The sequence below is a fragment of the Ochotona curzoniae genome, unplaced genomic scaffold (genome assembly GCF_017591425.1).
Source record: "Ochotona curzoniae isolate NIBS_2020 unplaced genomic scaffold, NIBS_Ocur_1.0 contig_2692, whole genome shotgun sequence".
Lineage (NCBI taxonomy): Eukaryota > Metazoa > Chordata > Mammalia > Lagomorpha > Ochotonidae > Ochotona > Ochotona curzoniae.
Window position 1 is genome coordinate 1,594,891 of NW_024465556.1, and position 20,505 is coordinate 1,615,395.

Consider the following 20,505-nt stretch of genomic DNA (forward strand, 5'->3'; position numbering starts at 1 on the left):
AGAAGTCCCTGGGAGGTTAGTGTAACTGCCTGCGCAGATTTACTTCCTAGCAATATACTGCCTTTACTCTCTTACATGATAATGTATGCCTGAAAACCTTCATAATAAAATATAAGGAGAAGGGCTCCTTTGATTTTTTTTTCTTCTAAAATTCCTGTTTTAAAAACTCACTTGTTCGAAATCATACGCCTTTTTAATCAAAAAACACACCCAAAGTGCTTCATTGCAAACTTTTTGATCAACATGTAAACTTGGTTCATGTGACAATTAATAAATATTATAATCTAATGAGTCCAGCATGATATATCAGGAAGTGATACATTTGCAGTGCCAGCATCCCATACAGGTGCTGGTTTGTGTTCAGCTGCTCTGCTTCTCATCTAGCTTCATGATAGTGGTTCGAGAAAGCAACAGGGTACAGTCCAAGTCCTTGGGACCCTGCACCTGCATGAGAGACCAGGGAAAGCTCTTGACTCCCAGCTTTGGATGTTGTAAGCATTTGGGGTGTGAACCAGAGAACAGAAGATCTTTGTCTTTCTCTATTTCAAGTAAAATAAATAAACCTTTTAAAAATATATATATGTCCTAGTGCTTTAAATTGCCATTTAATTTTATAATTCTAATTTGTTTTCAAATCTTATGTTTTTTTGTATCCAAGAAGATAGGATGCCTAAGGATCTTCTATCTTAAATTTCATTGTATTTCTTAACAAAATATAGCAGGGGAGTTTTATTTTAACAAATCTTTTCATTATTAATTTCAAACATTTTGCAGTCACTACATTAGTACTGTGATTTTATGTAGAATCATAACAAAGCAATTTCAATTCCTTATGTGCTCTGATTACACAAAAATTGACATTGTTTATTTAAATCATTCAAGACATTCAAATACAGCTTGGGGACAAAATCACATAAAATGGAGATTTATATAAAATGCATCAGAAGTATTTAATTTAATCTTTAATTTTACATGTGCTTATTTAAAATAGAGGTGAGAACAGAAAAAAGAATTAGTACATTCCTAAAGGGAAATGGTGGTGTGGATGCCTATTTTTAAAGACAAAAGATAAAATTTTATGTGTTCAGTCTCATGATGGGTAAGGATTTAATAAATGTTACTATTCATTTTTAATTTTAAAACATTTGCTAACATTTCTTGCATTCTCAAAAACAACTTACCAAGTTATCAAAATATTTTTAATTTTCATTTATACAGAAGAGGTAAGAAATGAGTTTCTAATGATTCTTTTGCAGTTACTTGGACTCTAGAAAAAATTATGTTTCTTCTAATAAGTAAATATACTATATAACAAAACTATTTATTTTCTTTACAATAAAAAGAAAAAGCTAAAAATGGAAGAAACTCAATCCTACAATGACGCTTTCTAAAATTTGGCAATATGCTAACTAATTTATTTACAAAGCAGGTAACTTAGTGCTTTCCTTCTATTACTCCCTAAAAATGTATATGCCTTAAATCTCAATGTTCACACATAACATTTTAAACAAAATAATCTATTTTACAATGAGCTCTTGATTTTCTCTAAAGAAAATAAAAAGCCAACTGCCCCAACTTTCAAAATGAGTATTTAAGTAATACTCCATTTCACTCTTTATTACTTCCTCTTCATATTTATTTCTTTCCAACCAAAAAATTAAATATGCACTAAATCCTGGAAAACTAAACTTATAATAACCCATTTCCAAGAAACATAAACCAAAGCAGAGAAGTTTATGTCCTTAAAGAAAACCACAGGGAAAAGATTTCTGTCCATAAAATAACATTTTCAAAATATAAAGTCTGATTCTAGTTTCCTCCTAATTAGTTATCCTTTAAGACATTTTTTTTGCTGATTAAATACCATATGTAACCAATCTTCATTATTTCCACAAATTTCTTTGCGTAACTTTAAGAAAATTCATCTCATGTTACAATGCCATTTGGTCTTTTCCTTCTAACAGGATGATTTACCAATACAACCCGTCAATGCCAAAGTCAGCAAATAACCTGCAGATCTTATGGGAAAATATTTACAGCTCAATGGATATCATTCATAAATCTTATAGACTTATCTTTAAAGTTTAATTTCTGCCTAACCAGAAGCTTTAGGAAAATATCAGAAGTTGCTCTTCAACATATAATTAAGATTTTTATTCACAATGGAAATAAAGGGCAAACCTTTTTAAGCATCTTGTTCTGTTTGTGGAAGAACTCTACTTTGATGTCACCACACACAGGCAATGGCTGAGGGAACTCAAAGTACATGAACTTGTCTTCCCGTCGTGTGGGTCCTGAATTGGAGGAATATATCTTCACCTTTAGCTGGCAGACCACAAACTGAGGATCTGCGTAATTAAATACACACTAATATCATTTCACAGAAAACAGTTTTTTAACTTTCAAACTTTCAAAAAACATTTTATGATCAACAATATACAAAAAATTATAATCATGCATTTACAATCCTCATTGAAAAAAATTAATGGAAATACATCAGATCCAAATATAATCAATACAAGAATGTTTTACAATTAGAACACTCAAAATAAGATTCCATTATTGGTATAGAAGCCAATTCCTAGTTCATGAATCCTAAGTCTAAGATTAGACTTCTAACAAATAGCATAGTACTTGTAATATCAAAAGTTTATATAAAAATTATACTAAAACTATGTGAAATATTTAAAGCATTAAAATAATACAAAAACTCTTTTGAAATACTTGTGTACTGTCCAAAAGCTAATTTTTAGACAAGTATTTGTTGGAGCATCCTGAACACTCTAGCAGGTAAAAAAATTACTAAATAAAAACCATTACGTGCCAATAGTAAAAAAACAGAATATAATCTAGTCAGCTATATTAGGGCCTATAAAAATATGCTTATTTGTAAAATTACTAACTGCCATAAATTTTACCCATATTTTACATTTCATTTTGAAAGTTTTACAAAGCCACCATCAAAAGAAACAGGAAGAATGGAAGTGATTTGAAATGTCTGCAAAGAAATGTTAACAGACATCAAATGAAAATCACAATACAACTTCCACCAAAACATTCCGTTTTCATAGACAGTTATTTTGACTTTAAAGTACTGGCATCATACAACTTCTCAAACTGACATACTTTAATACCAACAATTCAACTATAAGTTGGTAAAATATGGGAAAGATGGATTGTGTACTTCAATTTACTCATAAACTTCTTTTATAAAGATATTAATGATAGCAGATCCTAGAACTTTAAAAAGTTTAACTCCCAAATAATGTGATAAGAGAAAACTAAAAACTCACTAAGAAACTAACACTAGGAAGCAGGTGCAAAAGGTAACAAAGATTGGCAAAAAACAGAAATATGAGCTTGTATAAAGTGCGAGCAGTGTGTGTGTACACACATTTATGTATAAAACATAAAATTGTCAGTACCAAAAGGCACCATTATCCTTAAAGATGAAGAAAGCAAAATGTCATGTTTTGCTCAGTGTGACCAACAACTGAGAACAAGGAATGGCTAAACCAAGTCAAGTGAAATTTCTGGTAACTGAACTGCTGCTTCACCTACGTATTTAAATCAGTACAGCAATCACCTAAGAAACAGTATGTTTGATAAAAGCATTTGGGACTAAACTAGTATGTATTTATTAGATATTTTTCTTAAGAATCAGCTAACCCCCCAAATAAGGAAATATTATACCAATAATCTGTCAATAAATTTCACTTCTTTGATCGAAGGGTCAAGCCACAATGAGTCTTTTAATTAAGACTTTCTGTAATACTGGAAACACTTTAGGTAACACTGCAAACTCTAGCTTAAAGAAGCAAATGGACAAGTATAATTTCAAATCAATGACAAATTTAACCAGGATAAAATGTCTTACAAGCTTAGTAATAGAAATTCCATCAATTTAAAATTTAACAATCTAACAGTAAGAGCCAAATCCCAAACTACAATAAAATATGTATGTTCAGAAATTTTAGAGTTGTATAAATAACTCACAAGCTAAATACAAATTAATGTTAGAAATTCCCCTAAAAACTACGCTAAGGATGTTTTAATAACTGTTTTGTTAGATGACTTAAGCAAGGGCCAGTATTACAGCACAGCAACTTAAGCCCCGGGCTTGTAATGCTGAAATCCCACACCAGGTGCAGACTAAAGTTTTAGCTGCTGCTCTTCTGATTTGTCTTCCTGCTAATGCTCCTGGAAAGGCAACAAACAGCAGCCCAAGTACGCGGGCCCCTGCCACTCACGTCGGAAACCAAGATGGAGTTCTGGAGTAACTGACCCAAGCCTAGACTAAACCTGGCTAGTACAAACCTAGGAGTAGGAAACTTCTGGACATCTTTTCCTCTGTTGCTCTACATTTGAAATAACAAAGCTCTTCATAGGAAAAGGGAAAAGAAAGGAAGGAAAAGAAACCAAGAGAAGAAAAGAAAAAGAAAGAGGAAAAGGAGAAGGAAAAGGAACGGAACGGAACGGAAAGGAAAGGAAAGGAAAGGAAAGGAAAGGAAAGGAAAGGAAAGGAAAGGAAAGGAAAGGAAAGGAAAGGAAAGAAAAGGAAAGGAAAGGAAAGAGGGAGGGAGGGAGGAAAAGAAGGAGGAAGGGAGGGAAAGAGAGAAGGAAGAAAAATCACTAAGTCGGGGCCAGGGCTGGGGCACAGAAAGCTAAAGATACCTCGTAAAATCAGTATCCTAAATTAGAGTGACAGTTTCAGTCATACCTGCCCTGCTTCTAATACCACTCCCTGCTAATGCTCCTGGGAAGGCAGCCAAGGATTGTCCAAGTCCATGAGCCCCAGACACCTGTGTGAGACCTGCATGGAGTTCCTGGAATGTGCCTTTGGCCTGGCCCAGCTCTAGGAGTTGGAGCCATTTGAAGGAGTAAAGCAGCAGTTGGAAGGTCTTCTCTCTCCCTCTCACTCTGCATTTCAAATAAATAAATCTCAAAATGAATCAAAAATTTAAATAATCACCAAGAAAAATAATCTTTTCTAAAACATGATTTTCACATTTTGGAAAGATAAGCTCTAACTTATCAGAAGTTCAACATCTGTATGATCATGTTGACTTCTAAGACACAATTCTGATATACACGCTTTTGATAGGATTATGTTCTAGAAGAGACCCACACCTAGTAAACAAAAATCAGAACAAAATTTTCTTGGGTTATATATACTGAAATGATCTAAATGGAAAAACATGTTGATCATTTTTTATTTTAAACAATTTTCCTTGTCTTGGAACTACTAAGGCAAGTAAAAGAAAGAATGTTAACATCTGACACCTTTGCAGAAGATCCTTCATTTTTCATTACTAATTTTCTTTTGTTCTCTTTAATCTAAGTTGCCATGACTCACCCTTGGCTTTTCTCCAAGCCTTCATAGCCATAAAATCTATACAATGTTTACTTGTAAGGCTTAATTCTCTTTCCTGGTGCTTCGTAAAACATAAAAATGTATTTCTTACTGGATTTAAACCTTTATTTTCAAAGATCCACTGAGTAACTTATGTGAACAGCTTTTATCAGATATAACTTTTATCAGATATATTTAAACCAATGTACCTCTAACTCAGATTTATTTTTCTTTCTTCTCTCTGTTGATCACTGACTCAACCGTGATCAATATTTCAACAAAATCTTTGGATATAACTGACAACAAAAACCTCACAATACCCCTCCATCCCCTGGACTTTCCCTGGACTGCCCTAACACATCTGGTTTCAGACAGGTCACATTACTGGCTTCTGGTACACTGATTTTCTCCCATATAATAACAACTTTTATACAACTATTTTTAAAACATGGCTTAAATATCTAGTATTATCGCGACACCAAAGTATTTAACAAATCAACTCTGACATCCCCACCTCCCAAGTCACTCCACATTCCATTCCTACACTATTCTGTATCATTGTATTTATTTTTTGCCCACTTCATTTCCTTTTGCTATGTTTCATCCAAGCTATTTTCTTTTGCCTGCAATATTTCCTTAGGTACCAATATCATCTAAACTGTACAATTTCTCAAGTATTCAATACAGATCTCTGAACTTCCTTCGTGAAATTGCCTGCAACCCCTAAAACTTTTTTTTTATTGTATTTACAGTTTATGTGTATAATCTTTTTTTTTTAAACATTATTCCCTACTCAGTTTGAAATCACAATGCAAAAACAAGGAACTAAAAATTAGGAAAGACTAAAAGGGTTTCATTAGTTACTAATTTTTAAGACTAGAAGTTAAAGGTAATACTGTGAGAACGACAACAACAACAAAAAAAAAAAAAGGAAAAAGAAAAGAGAAAGGGACATATAGGGAAAACAAACCAGCATGTAAATGTAGTATCGCAGAATGAAACCAAGAAAAGATTCTTAATAGAGAAGCTACTGTGAACAAATTGTATCAGCTAGTATTATTGACCTGAATATTCTCTTTTCCTTAATACTCCCATATTCTTATACCTTTCTCAGGGCTCTTAGACTGATGCCCATACTACTGAAAAGAATAAGAATCTCTTCTTCCTTTTTTCCCCTCTCCTCTACGAGGGCAAGTTCCTGTGTCAATCACCTCTAGTAGCCCAGGGCCTTGCACTGAGCAGTTCTTAAAATTGTACTGAGGTTAAAACAAAAAAATCAGTGTTCTTCAGAAACCTTCAATATGCTATGTTAATAAATCTGTGGCCTTTGACAAAACTGTCCTGCTCTGAGAATGAGGGGAGATGGTGATTATATGACTAAAATATGTGACATCAATTGACTTATTTTCAGGGTAAAAAAATGACTTAGGAATTGAAAAATATTTAATCACATTAATATTTTCAAAAAACAGAGCTGGAAACTAAAGTATTAGCAAATTATAAACTATAATCAAAATATCAGAAGTCTTAAAAAAAATGAAATGGTTGTTATTTAGAAACTACTCTAAATGCTGGTGCAATATATTTCTTAAACAGGGAACCTGATTATTGCCCGTTCTATTTAATAGTTCTAGCATTACAAAACTCTGCTACAATAAAAAGCAGCAGTCATCCAATGTTTTGTAGGGCTGCGTAATATTTCCTTCTGTGTATTCTTCCTTTCCACCAGCACAGCTAAAAACACTGGCTAAGGGAAGCAAACAAGTTAGGATATCCAAGTTGGGTTCCCAGAGGCTAGAGTCAGAGAAAGCGATCAAGTAAAGGCAGACATCAGTGACATCCATAAGCTTCAAATTTCCTTCATTTTATGGATGAGTAACTCACACACAGGTAGATGATACTGCTAGGATTACATTGTACATTAACAAAACATCCTAAAACTAGGTTTCCCTGAACTCTGTACACGGATTCACTTCCACTCTTCACTCAAACTTCAGTTTACTGCCGTGTCTCATTTCTCTGATCCATTTACCAAATCCTCTCACTGATACTACCAATACCTAGTCTTTCGAAGATATTAAAGAATTCAGCCCTGCCCCAAGATCAGTAAATTGAATCCCACTACCACTCTCCTGTCATCTTTCTGACAAAATGGGCTTTTACTCATCTGGGCAGAATTCGGACTACACTTGGTGGCTACAGCACAGAATATTTCTTTCTAAAATAAAATTTGGCTTCAAGAACATAAAAACCCATTGTTCTTAGTTTCTTTGCTCCAATAAACTAAACAACGGAACTAAGCAATTAACTCAAATATTTCAGAAATACACTCTCTGCTGCATAAATACAAAATATGGTAAATTTTTTTCTAGATTCTTATATATACTTCTAGATAGGATAAGTGTTCCATACACGGAAGAATGAGAATTCAGAGCACTTACTGCAAGTTCCGCCACTGAACATTGGAATAGTTTCAAACATCATCTTGTGAAACAACAGTGCCACTGGTCTATAATCCAGGTGATTCTTTAACAGGTAGCTATAATAATACACATAGCGCCTCTGACTGGGAATAGTTACTCCCTGGTGGACAGAAAAAAAAAAAAAAAAAAAGAGAAGCCAAATTCAAAAAAAAAGTTCCATTACAGTTATTTCACTAAATTGCTATAGTAACTAAGCTGTACTCATTAAGGAACACAAGTATACATAAGTTTGACCTGATATGATTAATCAATAATCCGCCTTTGAGTAAATCAGAGTAATACCAATAAAAGGAAAGTGTCAGTGTAACTTTTCTTCCTTAAGATATATTATAACATCTCATTTATTCAAAGATCATAATAATCTCTGCCCAAGAACCCAATAAACAAAGGCCACTGGCATGTTATTAAAAAATCTGGCCAAGGGCCTCTGTACTACAGTAACGCTTTTTTATACTTGGGGTTCCCCCCAAGGATTTATGAACCTTTTAATTACAAAACACATAGTTTCTCACAATCGTGGGTATCTCTATTCCAGAGGAAAGCATAGTAGACTACACAAACTAGACAGAGGTCTGTAGGAGACAAAACCAGCAGGAGCACGAAGTGACGCAGGCCCCAGAGCCCCATAAACACAGCAGGAGCACACACTTGATGTCACTGCTCGCAAGCAACAATTCCACTAACCAAAGTCCTGAAACACATCCTTATGCTACAGACATGGAATGTTTTGGGAAAGGCTTAAGTATTGCAAATGCTTAAAATATATATAACTGAGGTGGTATTTAAGAGGGGAACCTATGTGATGTAAAAACAATGAGTGCAATGTATGCAACATTGTATTCACTAACGATGCTGAAAAATGAAGCACTTATTTAAAGGCTTTTATTTAGAAATGTAAGCCAGATAACGTTAAGAGGCCAGTCTACCACCATCCACATTGGAGACCTGCATGAAGCACCCAGTCCCCAGCTTCATCCATGCTTAGTTGTGGCCATGTGGAGAATCAACCAAAAGATGGAAGACATGTAAATTTCCCCAGTATACTGAAAACTCCAGAAACAAAAATCCTTTTTTCTTGTTTAGCACAAAGCCCCCAGCATGATTTAAAAATAATTAACTCTATCTAGACAGATGTATAGGAATGTCAAAAAATGATTATATACTACTTCAAATCATGACAAAAGTGATGTAAGATTTTACCTATACTAAAAAAACCCAAACATTCTGTAGTTGAAACTTGGATTCAAATGCAAAATCCAACTTGGTTCCTCTAGAAAATGAGGGGAATAAAAATATAAACACCATTTTCTTAACAGGAGTCTCATTAGGGCTAAGCACCAAATGCACAGACATAAAAATGTACTAACTCTTCAAAATGGAACAAAAATACTAATTAATAGTTTTAAAATTCATACTTATATTTAAGATGTAATTTCGGAAAAACCTTAATTTTATTTCTATTTTTTTGAAGAAGAAGAAGAAGAAGAAGAAAAAGTAGTAATGGATTACTACTTTGAAAATGGTTACAAAAAAACAACATTCAGGGCCTGAAATAGTAGCCTAGTGGCTAAAGTCCTTGCCTTGCATGCACCAGGATCCAATATGGGCACCAGTACATAACACAGCTGTTTGTTCCATTTCCTTTCCCTTCTAGCTCCCTGCTTATGGCCTAGGAAAGCAGTAGAGGATGGCCTAACGCCTTGGAACTCTATACCCACATGGGAGACCCGGAGGAGGTTCCTGGCTTCAAATCAGTTCAGCTCTGGCCATTGAGGGCACTTGGAGAGTGAACTAGCAAAAGGAAGAGCTCTCTGTATCTCCTCTCTATGTATCTGACTTTCCAATAAAATTTTAAAAAAAAATGTTTTTAAGATGCATTAAAAAACATTAAAATTATTTTTTAGGGCCCGGTGTGATAACCCAGTGACTAAATCCTTGACTTGTGTGAACCTGACCGCATATGGTACCAGATGGTGTCCTGGCTGCTCCACTTCCCATCCAGCTCCCTGCTTGCGGCCTGGGAAAGCAGTCAAGGACGGCCCAAAGCCTTGGGATCCTGCACCAATGTGTGAGACCCAGAAGAAGCTCCTGGATTCGGATTAGTTCAATTCTGGCTGTTATGTCACTTGGCTAGTGAACTAGCAGATGGAAGATCTTTCTCTGTCTCTCCTTATCTCTGTAAATCTGACTTTCCAATTAAAATAATTCTTAGAAAAATTTTTTCAAATGTTTCAAGATAAGCTAAAAGTTTATTATAGTACATTTTCCCCATAACTTCAAAAAATAACTTATTATTCATATTTATCAAGTAAAAACAATTATTAAATGTTAGGGAAGCAGCAGGTAGAAGATAAATGAAAAGGATACTTCAGTGAACTTATGAAGTGACTGCCTAGTCAAAACATTAAATAAAACATTTTTTTTAAATCAATGCAAGTCTACAAAATCAGGCAATCAAGCATTTACTGGATTTTTTTTTCTCTTAGTCTTCATTTTGGCACAAATTTATGTGAATAAAAAGGTTTTTTAAAGCTTTAAGTTTTTAAGTCTCAAGTAATTATACTTATAAGGCAGGTGTAATAATACACTCAGTTAATCTTCATGAAAAAGACTGGGTAGAATGCACACTAAACTATTGTCAACACCGGGCAAGTAGTTTATATGTATAGCTGAACCAAAACTACTGACACAAAAGCACACTTTAAATTTTAACAAGTTTATTATACTTTACTATAATTGTTATTTTCCCATTTCTTCTTAACTACTTTGCAATTCTTATCTATATAACTGTTGCTTGTCAAAATCTCACATTCAGTGCTCTTCAAAAATTAAAGAGTTGGAAGGTCTGCTTGTGTGTGGCACAGCACTGAACGTTCCCTCCTCATCTTACACAGCAGTGATGTATACTTACTAAAATACCCTGTAATCTAGGATTTGAAAAGAATTACAAAAATAAATATTGCAACTATAATATTTCAAATATAGTTCCTGAATATACACTGAAAACTGCTTTATGTAGCTGACTTATTTACAGTATTTTCATTATAAAGATTCAATTTATAACTTTTTAATCTAAAAAATTATGTCTTTCACATATTTATTTTTTATATGAATAGAGAATGTACTTTAAACTCAAAACTTTACATTAAAAACAACATTTTTCTCAAATTTTCCACTCTTCATTTAAATTGAAGCTAATAAAAGCTAGTTTTAGTCACTGACCAAGAACTTCCAAGTTAAACTGCTTAAAAAGAAACTTTATCCCAAACATACGGTTCAACTCTCCCACCAGTAACTCTCCAGTCTTAAATGTAAGGAAAATTACTTACTTATATTCTCAACCAGTGTCCACGAAATATTAACTTACACTTTGTTTCAGTGTACTCTTACCAACTCTTGACTATCATAATTCCAGTGCTTTGTTCATCTCATCTTTTGCCATCCTGACCTAGATATAATCCTTAATGATTTGTGTTCCTTCTGCTTTACTAGAAACCCAGATATCATCCAGTATGAACACACTCAAAATTCCATTCTCGGGCCCCGGCGCGGTGGCGCAAGTGGTTAAGTCCTCGCCTTGCACCCCCGGGATCCCATATGGGCGCCGGTTCTAGTCCCGGCAGCCCCGCTTCCCTTCCAGCTCCCTGCCTGTGGCCTGGGAAAGCAGTCGAGGACGGCCCAAAGCTCTGGGACCCTGCACCCGCGTGGGAGACCCGGAAGAGGCTCCTGGCTTCGGATCGGCATAGTATCGGCTGTTGTGGCTCACTTGGGGAGTGAATCATCGGACGGAAGATCTTCCTCTCTGTCTCTCCTCTCTGTATATCTGCCTTTCCAATAAAAAATAATAAAAATAAATCTTTAAAATTCCATTCTCCCATCCAAAGATCTCTTCTTCATTCTTAACATTTCAAAGAGCATTTCATAGTTTAATATTAAATTTCCACATTGGGCGAGTGATCTACTAATTACCTCTTTTCCAGCAACTGCTTTGTTTCTCCTTACCTACTATATCTGCCTCAAACTGGGTTCAGATAGCCTTTACTCCTTTTTCAAAACAAGCAAACAATTTAGAGAGCAAAACCCCACATTCTCTCCAGACTTCTTAATCCTCTCAAACTAGCATCCTTCTTCTCAATCCAACAACAAAATCTCTTTTACTTCTAACCCAAAGAAATCAAATATCAATGGTCATTAATGCTCCCTCTTTCTTTTATTTCCTTCCCTTTCTTTCTTAAGTTTACTTATTTATTTGAAAAGCAGGGTTACAGAGAGGGAGGGAGAGAGATCTTCTACCTGCTCATTCATTACTCAAACGGCTGAAATGGTGAGATTTGGACAGATTTAAACTAGGAGCTTCTTCTGGGTTTCCTATGTGGGTCAGGGGCCCTAGCAATTGGGTCATATTCCACTGCTTTCTTAGGCACAATAGCATGCAGCTAGATCAGAGTGGAGCAGCTAGGACTTGAACTGGTGCCCATATGAGATGTTGGTGCCACAGGCAAGCACCCATCAATGCTGCAAGCAAATTTCTATTGTTTCTCTAGCCTCGTCCTGCCCTGTGGCAGCCATTCTGAAACTCCCTGCTCCTGTTAGAAGACTTCTCTACTGGTGTCTTCTACTTATACTGGCGGTCTCTTCTTTTCTGGTTCCTAAACATAGACATATCTAAAATATTTTTCTTTTTTTTTTTGTCAATATGATCTATTCCAGCACTTGTTATCAATTTAACATAGTAACCCTAAAATTAATCTCTTTCAATGATATTATTCCTATCTTCTAAGCACAAAATTTTCCGCACTTAGTCGGATGCATCTACATGGAAATCCCAGGAATACACTATTCACTACTTTTTCCGGCACCAGAGGCCAAAACTTCTCCTAATAACTACCACCACTGCCAACTGAGCCTTTATCATGTCCTTGGTATTCCTGCAAATAATGGCTTCAGAAATACTGAATACTGATAAAACCTGGCAAGGCAGGTACTGCTGCTAACACTCTTAGGACAGATAAGACAAGATCACACATGTGGTAAGTAAAAGAACTGGATTCTATTCTAGCACTCAAATTCCTGAGTTACCATTCCAGCATAAAATCTTGCCGTCTTGCTACAAGAAAAGACAGCTGAGAAAAAGCAGTGATACAGACAGTGGGATTGAAAAAAGGAGCAAACCCTAACACTATGGTAAAGCTCTAGGCAGCACAGTAATGATGGGAGATCTATCAATCAGCAAATTCACTACCTGGCATACATACACATACATACATGAATGTTCAAACACATGTATACATATACATACTCAAAAATGGGAGATAAATCACAAATTAAGTTCACTTAGAAAATCAATTTTCAATTCCTACAAATGAACATTGTTACCCAAATCTAGAACCTGACTCCAAAATGCTACTCAAAATGATCAATTCTGGATTCTATCATCTATTTCAGTTTCTTTTCTATTATTTTATAATAGCCAACTTATCAGCTTTTGAATGATCTATTTTTCACAATCTTTTCACACCCCTCTTGGATTAATTTTATAACAATGTAAGGTTATTTACACCATTGATGGCACTAAGGCACAGTATGCAAAGCCGCCACATGGGACGGCAGCATTTAATGGAATGCGAGAAGAGAGTAGATGATGGTTCAAGTGTTTTGGTCCCTACCACCCAAGTGGATACCCGTATGGAAATCTGGGATCCTGGCTTTAGTGTGGTTCAGCTCTGATTGCAGCTGACTTTTGAGAAAGGGAACCAATGGGTTTAAGATCTGTCTCTCCTTCTCTATGTCACACTGCCTTATAAATGAACAAATGACTTCAGTTTTATTAAACTGAAATTAAGGGAGTTTACAATATTGATAACTTTTGTGGACAATAAAAAAAACCACATTTAGTGGGTGATTGTTATTATTTAAGCCACGTGTATATGTTACTTTGTGTCTTTGTGGGGTGTATTAAAGGTTTTTACTATCACTGGTCTTCTATCATTTTTTCCAGCTTCTGATGTTGACATTCTCAGGTCATCACCTCCAACATGTATTTGCAATCTAGATGTGTTCAATTACAACAGTGGTGTCATAGTGGGTAAAGACATCACCACCCCATGTGAGTACGGTTTGGTTCAAGAACTGCCTTCTCTATTTCCAGGAGAGCTCCCAGCTAAAGTCCCTGGGAAGCAGCACACGATGACCCAAGTCATTTGGCCCCTGCACCCACATGAACATCCAAAAAGAAGTTCCTGTGGCTCCTGGTTTCAAGCTGACCCAACTCTCGCCACTGTGCTCATCTGGGGTATTAACTAGCAGATGGAAGACTGCGTTCTTTCCCTCTGCAATTTTTTTCAAATAAATGAAGTCTTTTTTAAAAAGGTAATTTTCTGCTTCATTAACATTTTCAGTGGTACTTTTAAATTCAGAAACAATGGCGATAAATAGCTCAATATAATAATGTTTGCCTGAAGTTTTATGATTTGCATTTCAGAACAATCATAGTGTGAATATTACAGGAAAGTAATTCAACAAAGGAAGAAATATGGCTATTTGCCAATATTTCAGATATATTCCTGCTATAATTTTGTAAGATATGTATTATCACCTCTATTTTTAAGCAGTCATACTGCACATAATTACTTTGTTCAAAACCAGGATCTGCCTCTAAATGTGATTCTTAGCTAAACCTTCTACTCATATACCCTGAATTTTACTACTTTCATCTCTGAAGAATCTTTAAAATTGGGGTTATTACAGGGTTTTATTTCTAAATAATTTTAAGCCATGTGTTAAAGAGCAGTGTATAAAGAGCAGGATCTTTGAAAACGTGAGGCAGACAACTGATCGTTTTCTTCTCCATCCACACCCTCTTTCCCTCGCTGACTTCTCTTTGTACGCTACCACTTACTCTGGATCTGAGGGTGTCGGACCTTTTTCTTCATCTCAAGACACACAACAAAACCAGAGAATTCCATTCCTCGACAAGCATTTTGGCTCCAGAATGGGAACATGTTCTAATTCAAGGAAATAAGAACACAACTTGACATTTTTTTGCTCCAATTGTAGCCTTCTTCTCACTAAGCTGGTAGAATACAAACTAAAACTACTAAGAACATGCCTTGCCATGATTTGGGAAGAGCCTCCACGAAAATAAAGCATATACAGAAGAAAGACGATCAGATGACAGGGAGGAGAGAGATCCCTGAACTGCTGAGCACCTAGACACAGCTAGGAGCTTTTAAACCACATAGTCAACCAATGTATGCTTTTGTTTAAGCTACTGTGAATTATGTGATCTAAAACTAAAAAAGTGTTGTTTATATATTATAAAGCAAAAGCTTCCCATTTCCTTTCTAAGTTTCTATTCATACTGTGGGGATTAAAATAATAAAGAAAAATGTCAACAGTATAATGAAGTTGAGTAGAAAAAAATCAAATGAGTTTAAGGTTAGGAGAAACTGTTTTTGAGCTATTATACAACTTCAGACACCGATACTTGGAGATGTCTCTTATCATTTATATTACAACGTTTGAATTAAATAAATGTTGGGAACCTTCGTGATATAAAATTCCACAATTTTATAAAACTACAAGTATAGGGGCCCGGCGGTGTGGCCTAGCAGCTAAAGTCCTCGTCTTGAACACCTGGGATCCCACATGGGCGCCAGTTCTAGTCCCGGCAGCTCCACTTCCCATCCAGCCTGGGAAAGCAGTCGAGGACAGCCCAAAGCCTTGGGACCCTGCACCCGTGTGGGATATCTGGAAGAAGTTCCTGGATCCTGACTTTGGATCGGCATAGCATCAGCTGTTACGCTCATTTGGGGAGTGAATCATTAGATGGAAGATTTTCCTCTCTGTCTCTCCTCCTCTCTGTATATCTGACTTTCCAATAAATAAATAAATCTTAAAAAAAAAAAGAAACTACAAGCATATTACAAATGGGTAACACACTTAAATAGCATGTATCAGAAATAATAAGAAATAACAATAAAAATGCTGGCAGTCAGCATAGCAAGTGGCATCCCATATGGACTCTGGCTCATGTTTCGGCTGCTCCATTTCTCATCCAGCATCCTATTGGTAGCCTGGGAAAGCAGCAGCAGATGACCCAAGTGCTCATGTCCCTGCAACCCGTATAGGAGACTCAGAAGAAGTTTGCTGCTTCTAAGTTTGGCCTAGCCCAGACTTGTCTGATGTAGCCATTTGGGAAGTAAACCAGTGGATGGAAGAACTTTCTCTCTGTGTAACCCTTTATTTTATTATTTTTAAAAAATCTATTTATATATACTGGAAAAGCAAATGTACAGAGAGGAGGAGAGACAGAGAGGAAGATCTGTCCACTGGTTCACTTTCTAAGTGGCACCAATGGTGGGAACTGAGCCAATTCGAAGCCAGTAGCCTCTTCCTGGTCTCCCAAACAGGTGCAGAGTCCCAGGGTTTGGGCCATTCCCTACTGCTTTCCCAGGCCACAAGCAAAGAGCTGGATGGGAAAGTGGAGCAGCTAGGATAAAAAACTGGCACCCTTATGGGATATTGGTATGTCTATGGCAAAGATTCAGCCACTGAGCCATCCTGTTGGGCCTGACAAATAAATCTTAAAAGAACAAAGAAAAATACATTTTTATAATTTGTTTTGCTTTAAATAAGAGGTAATTAGGAAAAAAATGTCATTAGGTTATAATACAAAGACATTAAATAAACGAATTCCCCAGAAAACTAAACAAGCTTCTAGACAGTCAATTGGCCTGTAAGTTTATCTGTCAAGATGCTCACATACATACTGAAGTGTCTGGATTTGACAGCTAGCTTTGGCCCCTGATTCCATAATGCAGACTGGGGAAGGTAGACATAATGAGTCAAACAGATTTCTGCCAACCATGTGGGAGACTTGGATCTGGTTCCTAGTTATACTCATCAGAGGGTCAAAAAACAGATACGAGTTCTCTGTCTTGCTCAAATAAATAAATTTTAAAAAAACTTTCTTAAGATCAAGTTAAAATTGTTTCAAGAGGACTGAAGTCCTCAAAAACAGAAGCTTGATGAACTAATATACATATTTCACAGTATAATGGAATACTATCTGCAGTAACTGGTTTGAAAACACAGCAAAAGAAAATCAATGCTTCCTTTATTTGACACCATTCTGGAAGGAAGACAACAAAAGGGAAAGAGTAGCAATGATTACAGCTGTTTGTTACATCACACAAGTGTAGCTATTTTAGTGAACTAAGAAGTTTAGGAAATGCTTCCAAAATAAATGCCTATCACCATTTGTTTTTTCTTGATGGCTTTCTTTGGAATCATATCCCACACTTTAATAAAGGAAAATACCAAGTGCACAAATGACTGACACCTGGGGAAGTATAAGAGTTGACTCCCTATTTTTAAGTTTGTCACCTTCCATGAAGGGGTTATGTCATAAAAAGTGAATTATCAGTTGTTTGATGTCCCTCATCATTTCAAATGTAAGGAATTATTTTAAGCATTAAATCAAGATGTTATTAAGGTATTCAAACCTAAGGAATATATGTAACATAATGCTACATTTTATGGTCAGTTTCCTCTCAGTAACTTTGCACCTGATTTGTACCATATCTGATGAAGAAATGCAAAAATTTTGAGCCATATTGCTTTCAAGAGTCTGCAAAGTCTACAGTTGGCTTCATAACAATCTCACACGGGGCTTGCCAATTCACTATGTATCTTCTCTTCACCTTACAGGGAAACTGAATTGACCATTTTAATGCCTAGCATATCTTCCCATTGACAAGTTAAATCACTTTTTTTGTTAGCAGACTTGTCTTGGATATAATTTGAACTACAAACAAAAAGAAACTATAATGAAGCTTAAAAATGTATAGGATTGATTCTTAATCCCTGAACATCAGGAGATGGACTATCCCAACTGCTTCTAATAGGGCAACTTTCAGGAATAGCATCACCTAACTATTCTAAGAAATAAATTACCTACATAAAATAGGATTGTATGCTTAAATAGATGGGTACGTGTACAGGAAAAGGGAGGAAAAGAAGAGAGTAAGCTTAGTAAGAAAAAGCCTAGATCTCCACCATTAAAAAACCTTTATTTGCCCCAACTTTGATAGGCTACTAACTCCAAACACTAAAATCACACAAACATGATAAATTTGAGTATATCAGAAATATTCAAATGTATTTATAATTTGTAGAAAAAGTAAAATGTTTCACTACCATTCATTTAAAAAAAAAAGTCATCTTTTTTCCCATAAAATTATGAAGAGGGCACAGAAGTTTTCTAAGTAGCACCTCTTTTTAGTATATGATTTCTCCATATGACCAAGTACCAGCTTTTATCAAATGTATGTATGGTGACAAAAAGTAAAAACGAATTCCTGCTTTAGAGTCCCCTTTGGAAACTTCAAGAAGCATGAACATTTCCACATTGGTGAAGTTTCTTCCCCATCGCCCAAAAAACTTATCCTAAAAATTCTCAGTATTCTGTAGACAGAAAGTAAACCTTTCTTTATGACAACACAATGGGTTTTGCTGTCCTTTTATTACAGCAGAAATCTGTTAATGTCACTCACTGCTTTGTTCATCAGGACACCCTGTAAGACTCTATCTAACATCAACCCTGAAAGGAATCTTATCTACAATTATGAAAGTATTCTACCACTTCACAACTACCAAGCTTTGAATAACAGCCTGTGCAAGAGGAAACTGCCATTTAAAAAAAAAAAATTCAGGCCCAGAGCAGTAGCCTAGTAGCTAAAGTTCTCACGTTGTATACACTGTGATCCCATATGGGTGCCAGTTTGTATCCTGGCTGCACCATTTCCCTTTCAGCTCCCTGGACTGGGAAAGCAGTAAAGGATGGCGCAAAGCCTTGGGACCCTGCTCCAGCATGGGAGACAAGGAAGAAGCTTTCTTTCTCTGTCCGTCCTCTTTGTAAATCTGATTTTCCAATAAAATTAAATATCTTTAAAAAAACAAAAAAACTACTGTTATGGAAGTTGCCAAATACAGAAGGTGAAGACTGAATCAAGAACTCCACAAGAGGTTTTGCAAAGAAATGGGAACAATTCTATGCTACATAGAAGTTTACTGATTCTCAGAAGACAAATTCTACACCCAGCTCTTGTTGGACACTTAATAAACACAAATGCTTACAAAGTTTAACTCTTCAACCACAAAACAGAAAAACACAGTCACACACCTGTCCTTTCCAATATTAATCACTGCTAAAAATTTTGCCGAAAAGGTATCTCATTAACTTGAAGGCAAGAAAATGATGCAATATTATTTGAATAGTCTCAGAATTCTTAATTCTTGACAAAAGCCTGCTATCATTGCACAAAAGAATCTGCAGATTCTATTTGCACAATAGCATTTTTTTGCATTTGCACAAAAAAAGCAAAAATTGTTGATAACAAATTTTTTATGAAAGTTGTGATACTAAAGATAATGACAGTTTCAACTTATTTTTAAGTTAAACTAGAGCAGTGCTTGCACTTAATTTTATAACGAGCAAAATTAAAGCTTAATTTTAGTAGTGTGCACCAACTGAATTTATTCATTACTGAATAAAATAGTTTGCCACTCATTTTCATGGAAGGAGGAAAATAATCCTTATAAGATTCCTCTTCCACGCTATTTTTAAAAATTTTTATGCAACTAAAAAATTCAAACAAAATTTTTTTGATTGATGTATATCATGCACATTTTATTGAGGGGATTTATAGTCTTCAACAAAATTTTTAAAGAGTTTACATGCCTCTATATTTTTTAAGATTTATTTTTACTTTTATTGGAAAGTCAGATATACAGAGAGGAGGACAGACAAAGAGGAAGATCTTTCATCCAATGATTCACTTCCCAAGTGGCCACAATGGCTGGAGCTGTGCTGAACTGAAGCTAGGAGCCCAGAACCTCTTCTGGGTCTCCCACGTGGGTGCAGGGTCCCAAAGCTTTGGGCCATCCTCGACTGCTTTCCCAGGCCACAAGCAGGAAACAGGGCTGCCAGGATTAGAACTGGCGGCAATATGGGATCTTGGCACATACAAAGCGAGAACTTTAGCCACGAGGCTACCTCACAGGGCCCTTAGTTCTTCTATTTTAAATTGATTGTTGTGGTTTCTTATAAAAATAATTTTGGTCTGCTTTCCACAAAATGTCTGTTGTTGATTAACCATGTCTTAAATTCAAACCCCCATTTCTGCTACTTTAATTTTACTCTTGCCTCTATGCTTTTTTTAACAGTCTCTTTCTCTATTTTGCCCTGCATTTATTCATTCACATGTTAAACTAACTTTCTAACTTATAATCAGCAAATGCAACTGTTTCCCTCTAAATGAAAACGGGATGAAAAAAAAATCTACAGATCCTTGGCTCCAAAGCTCACTCTAGTGTTACCACTGCATGAGTATAAGGAAGTCCACTGTAATCTCCAAAATTCATCAAAATCTTACAGTAATATGATTCAATTTTACAAGAAATCATCAATAACTCGGTACTTCTATCTATATACCAAAAAAGTCACAAACACAGAAAACAAGAAATGATGGGGTAGGTATGGTGGCTCAACAAGCTCGTTCTCTGCCTTACAGTGCCGCCATCCCATCTGAATGTTGGTTCTAGTGCAGGTTGCTGTGCTTCCTATCTCGCTCTCTGCTTAAGCCCTGGGAAAGCAGCAGAATATGA

The 20,505-nt window shown here is 35.7% G+C and overlaps 1 protein-coding gene across 1 annotated transcript in view; it reads right to left on the reverse strand.

Annotated features, from left to right (window-relative positions):
- The window catches only part of PTEN (phosphatase and tensin homolog), an 82,324-nt gene that overhangs the window by 7,928 nt on the left and 53,891 nt on the right, over nucleotides 1–20,505 (reverse strand). The window contains exons 6-7 of the mRNA XM_040975765.1: nucleotides 7,795–7,936; nucleotides 2,182–2,348 (exon numbers count right to left, since the gene is read on the reverse strand). Coding sequence (XP_040831699.1) covers nucleotides 2,182–2,348; nucleotides 7,795–7,936 — 309 coding nt within the window. The remainder of the gene's footprint in view (nucleotides 1–2,181; nucleotides 2,349–7,794; nucleotides 7,937–20,505) is intronic.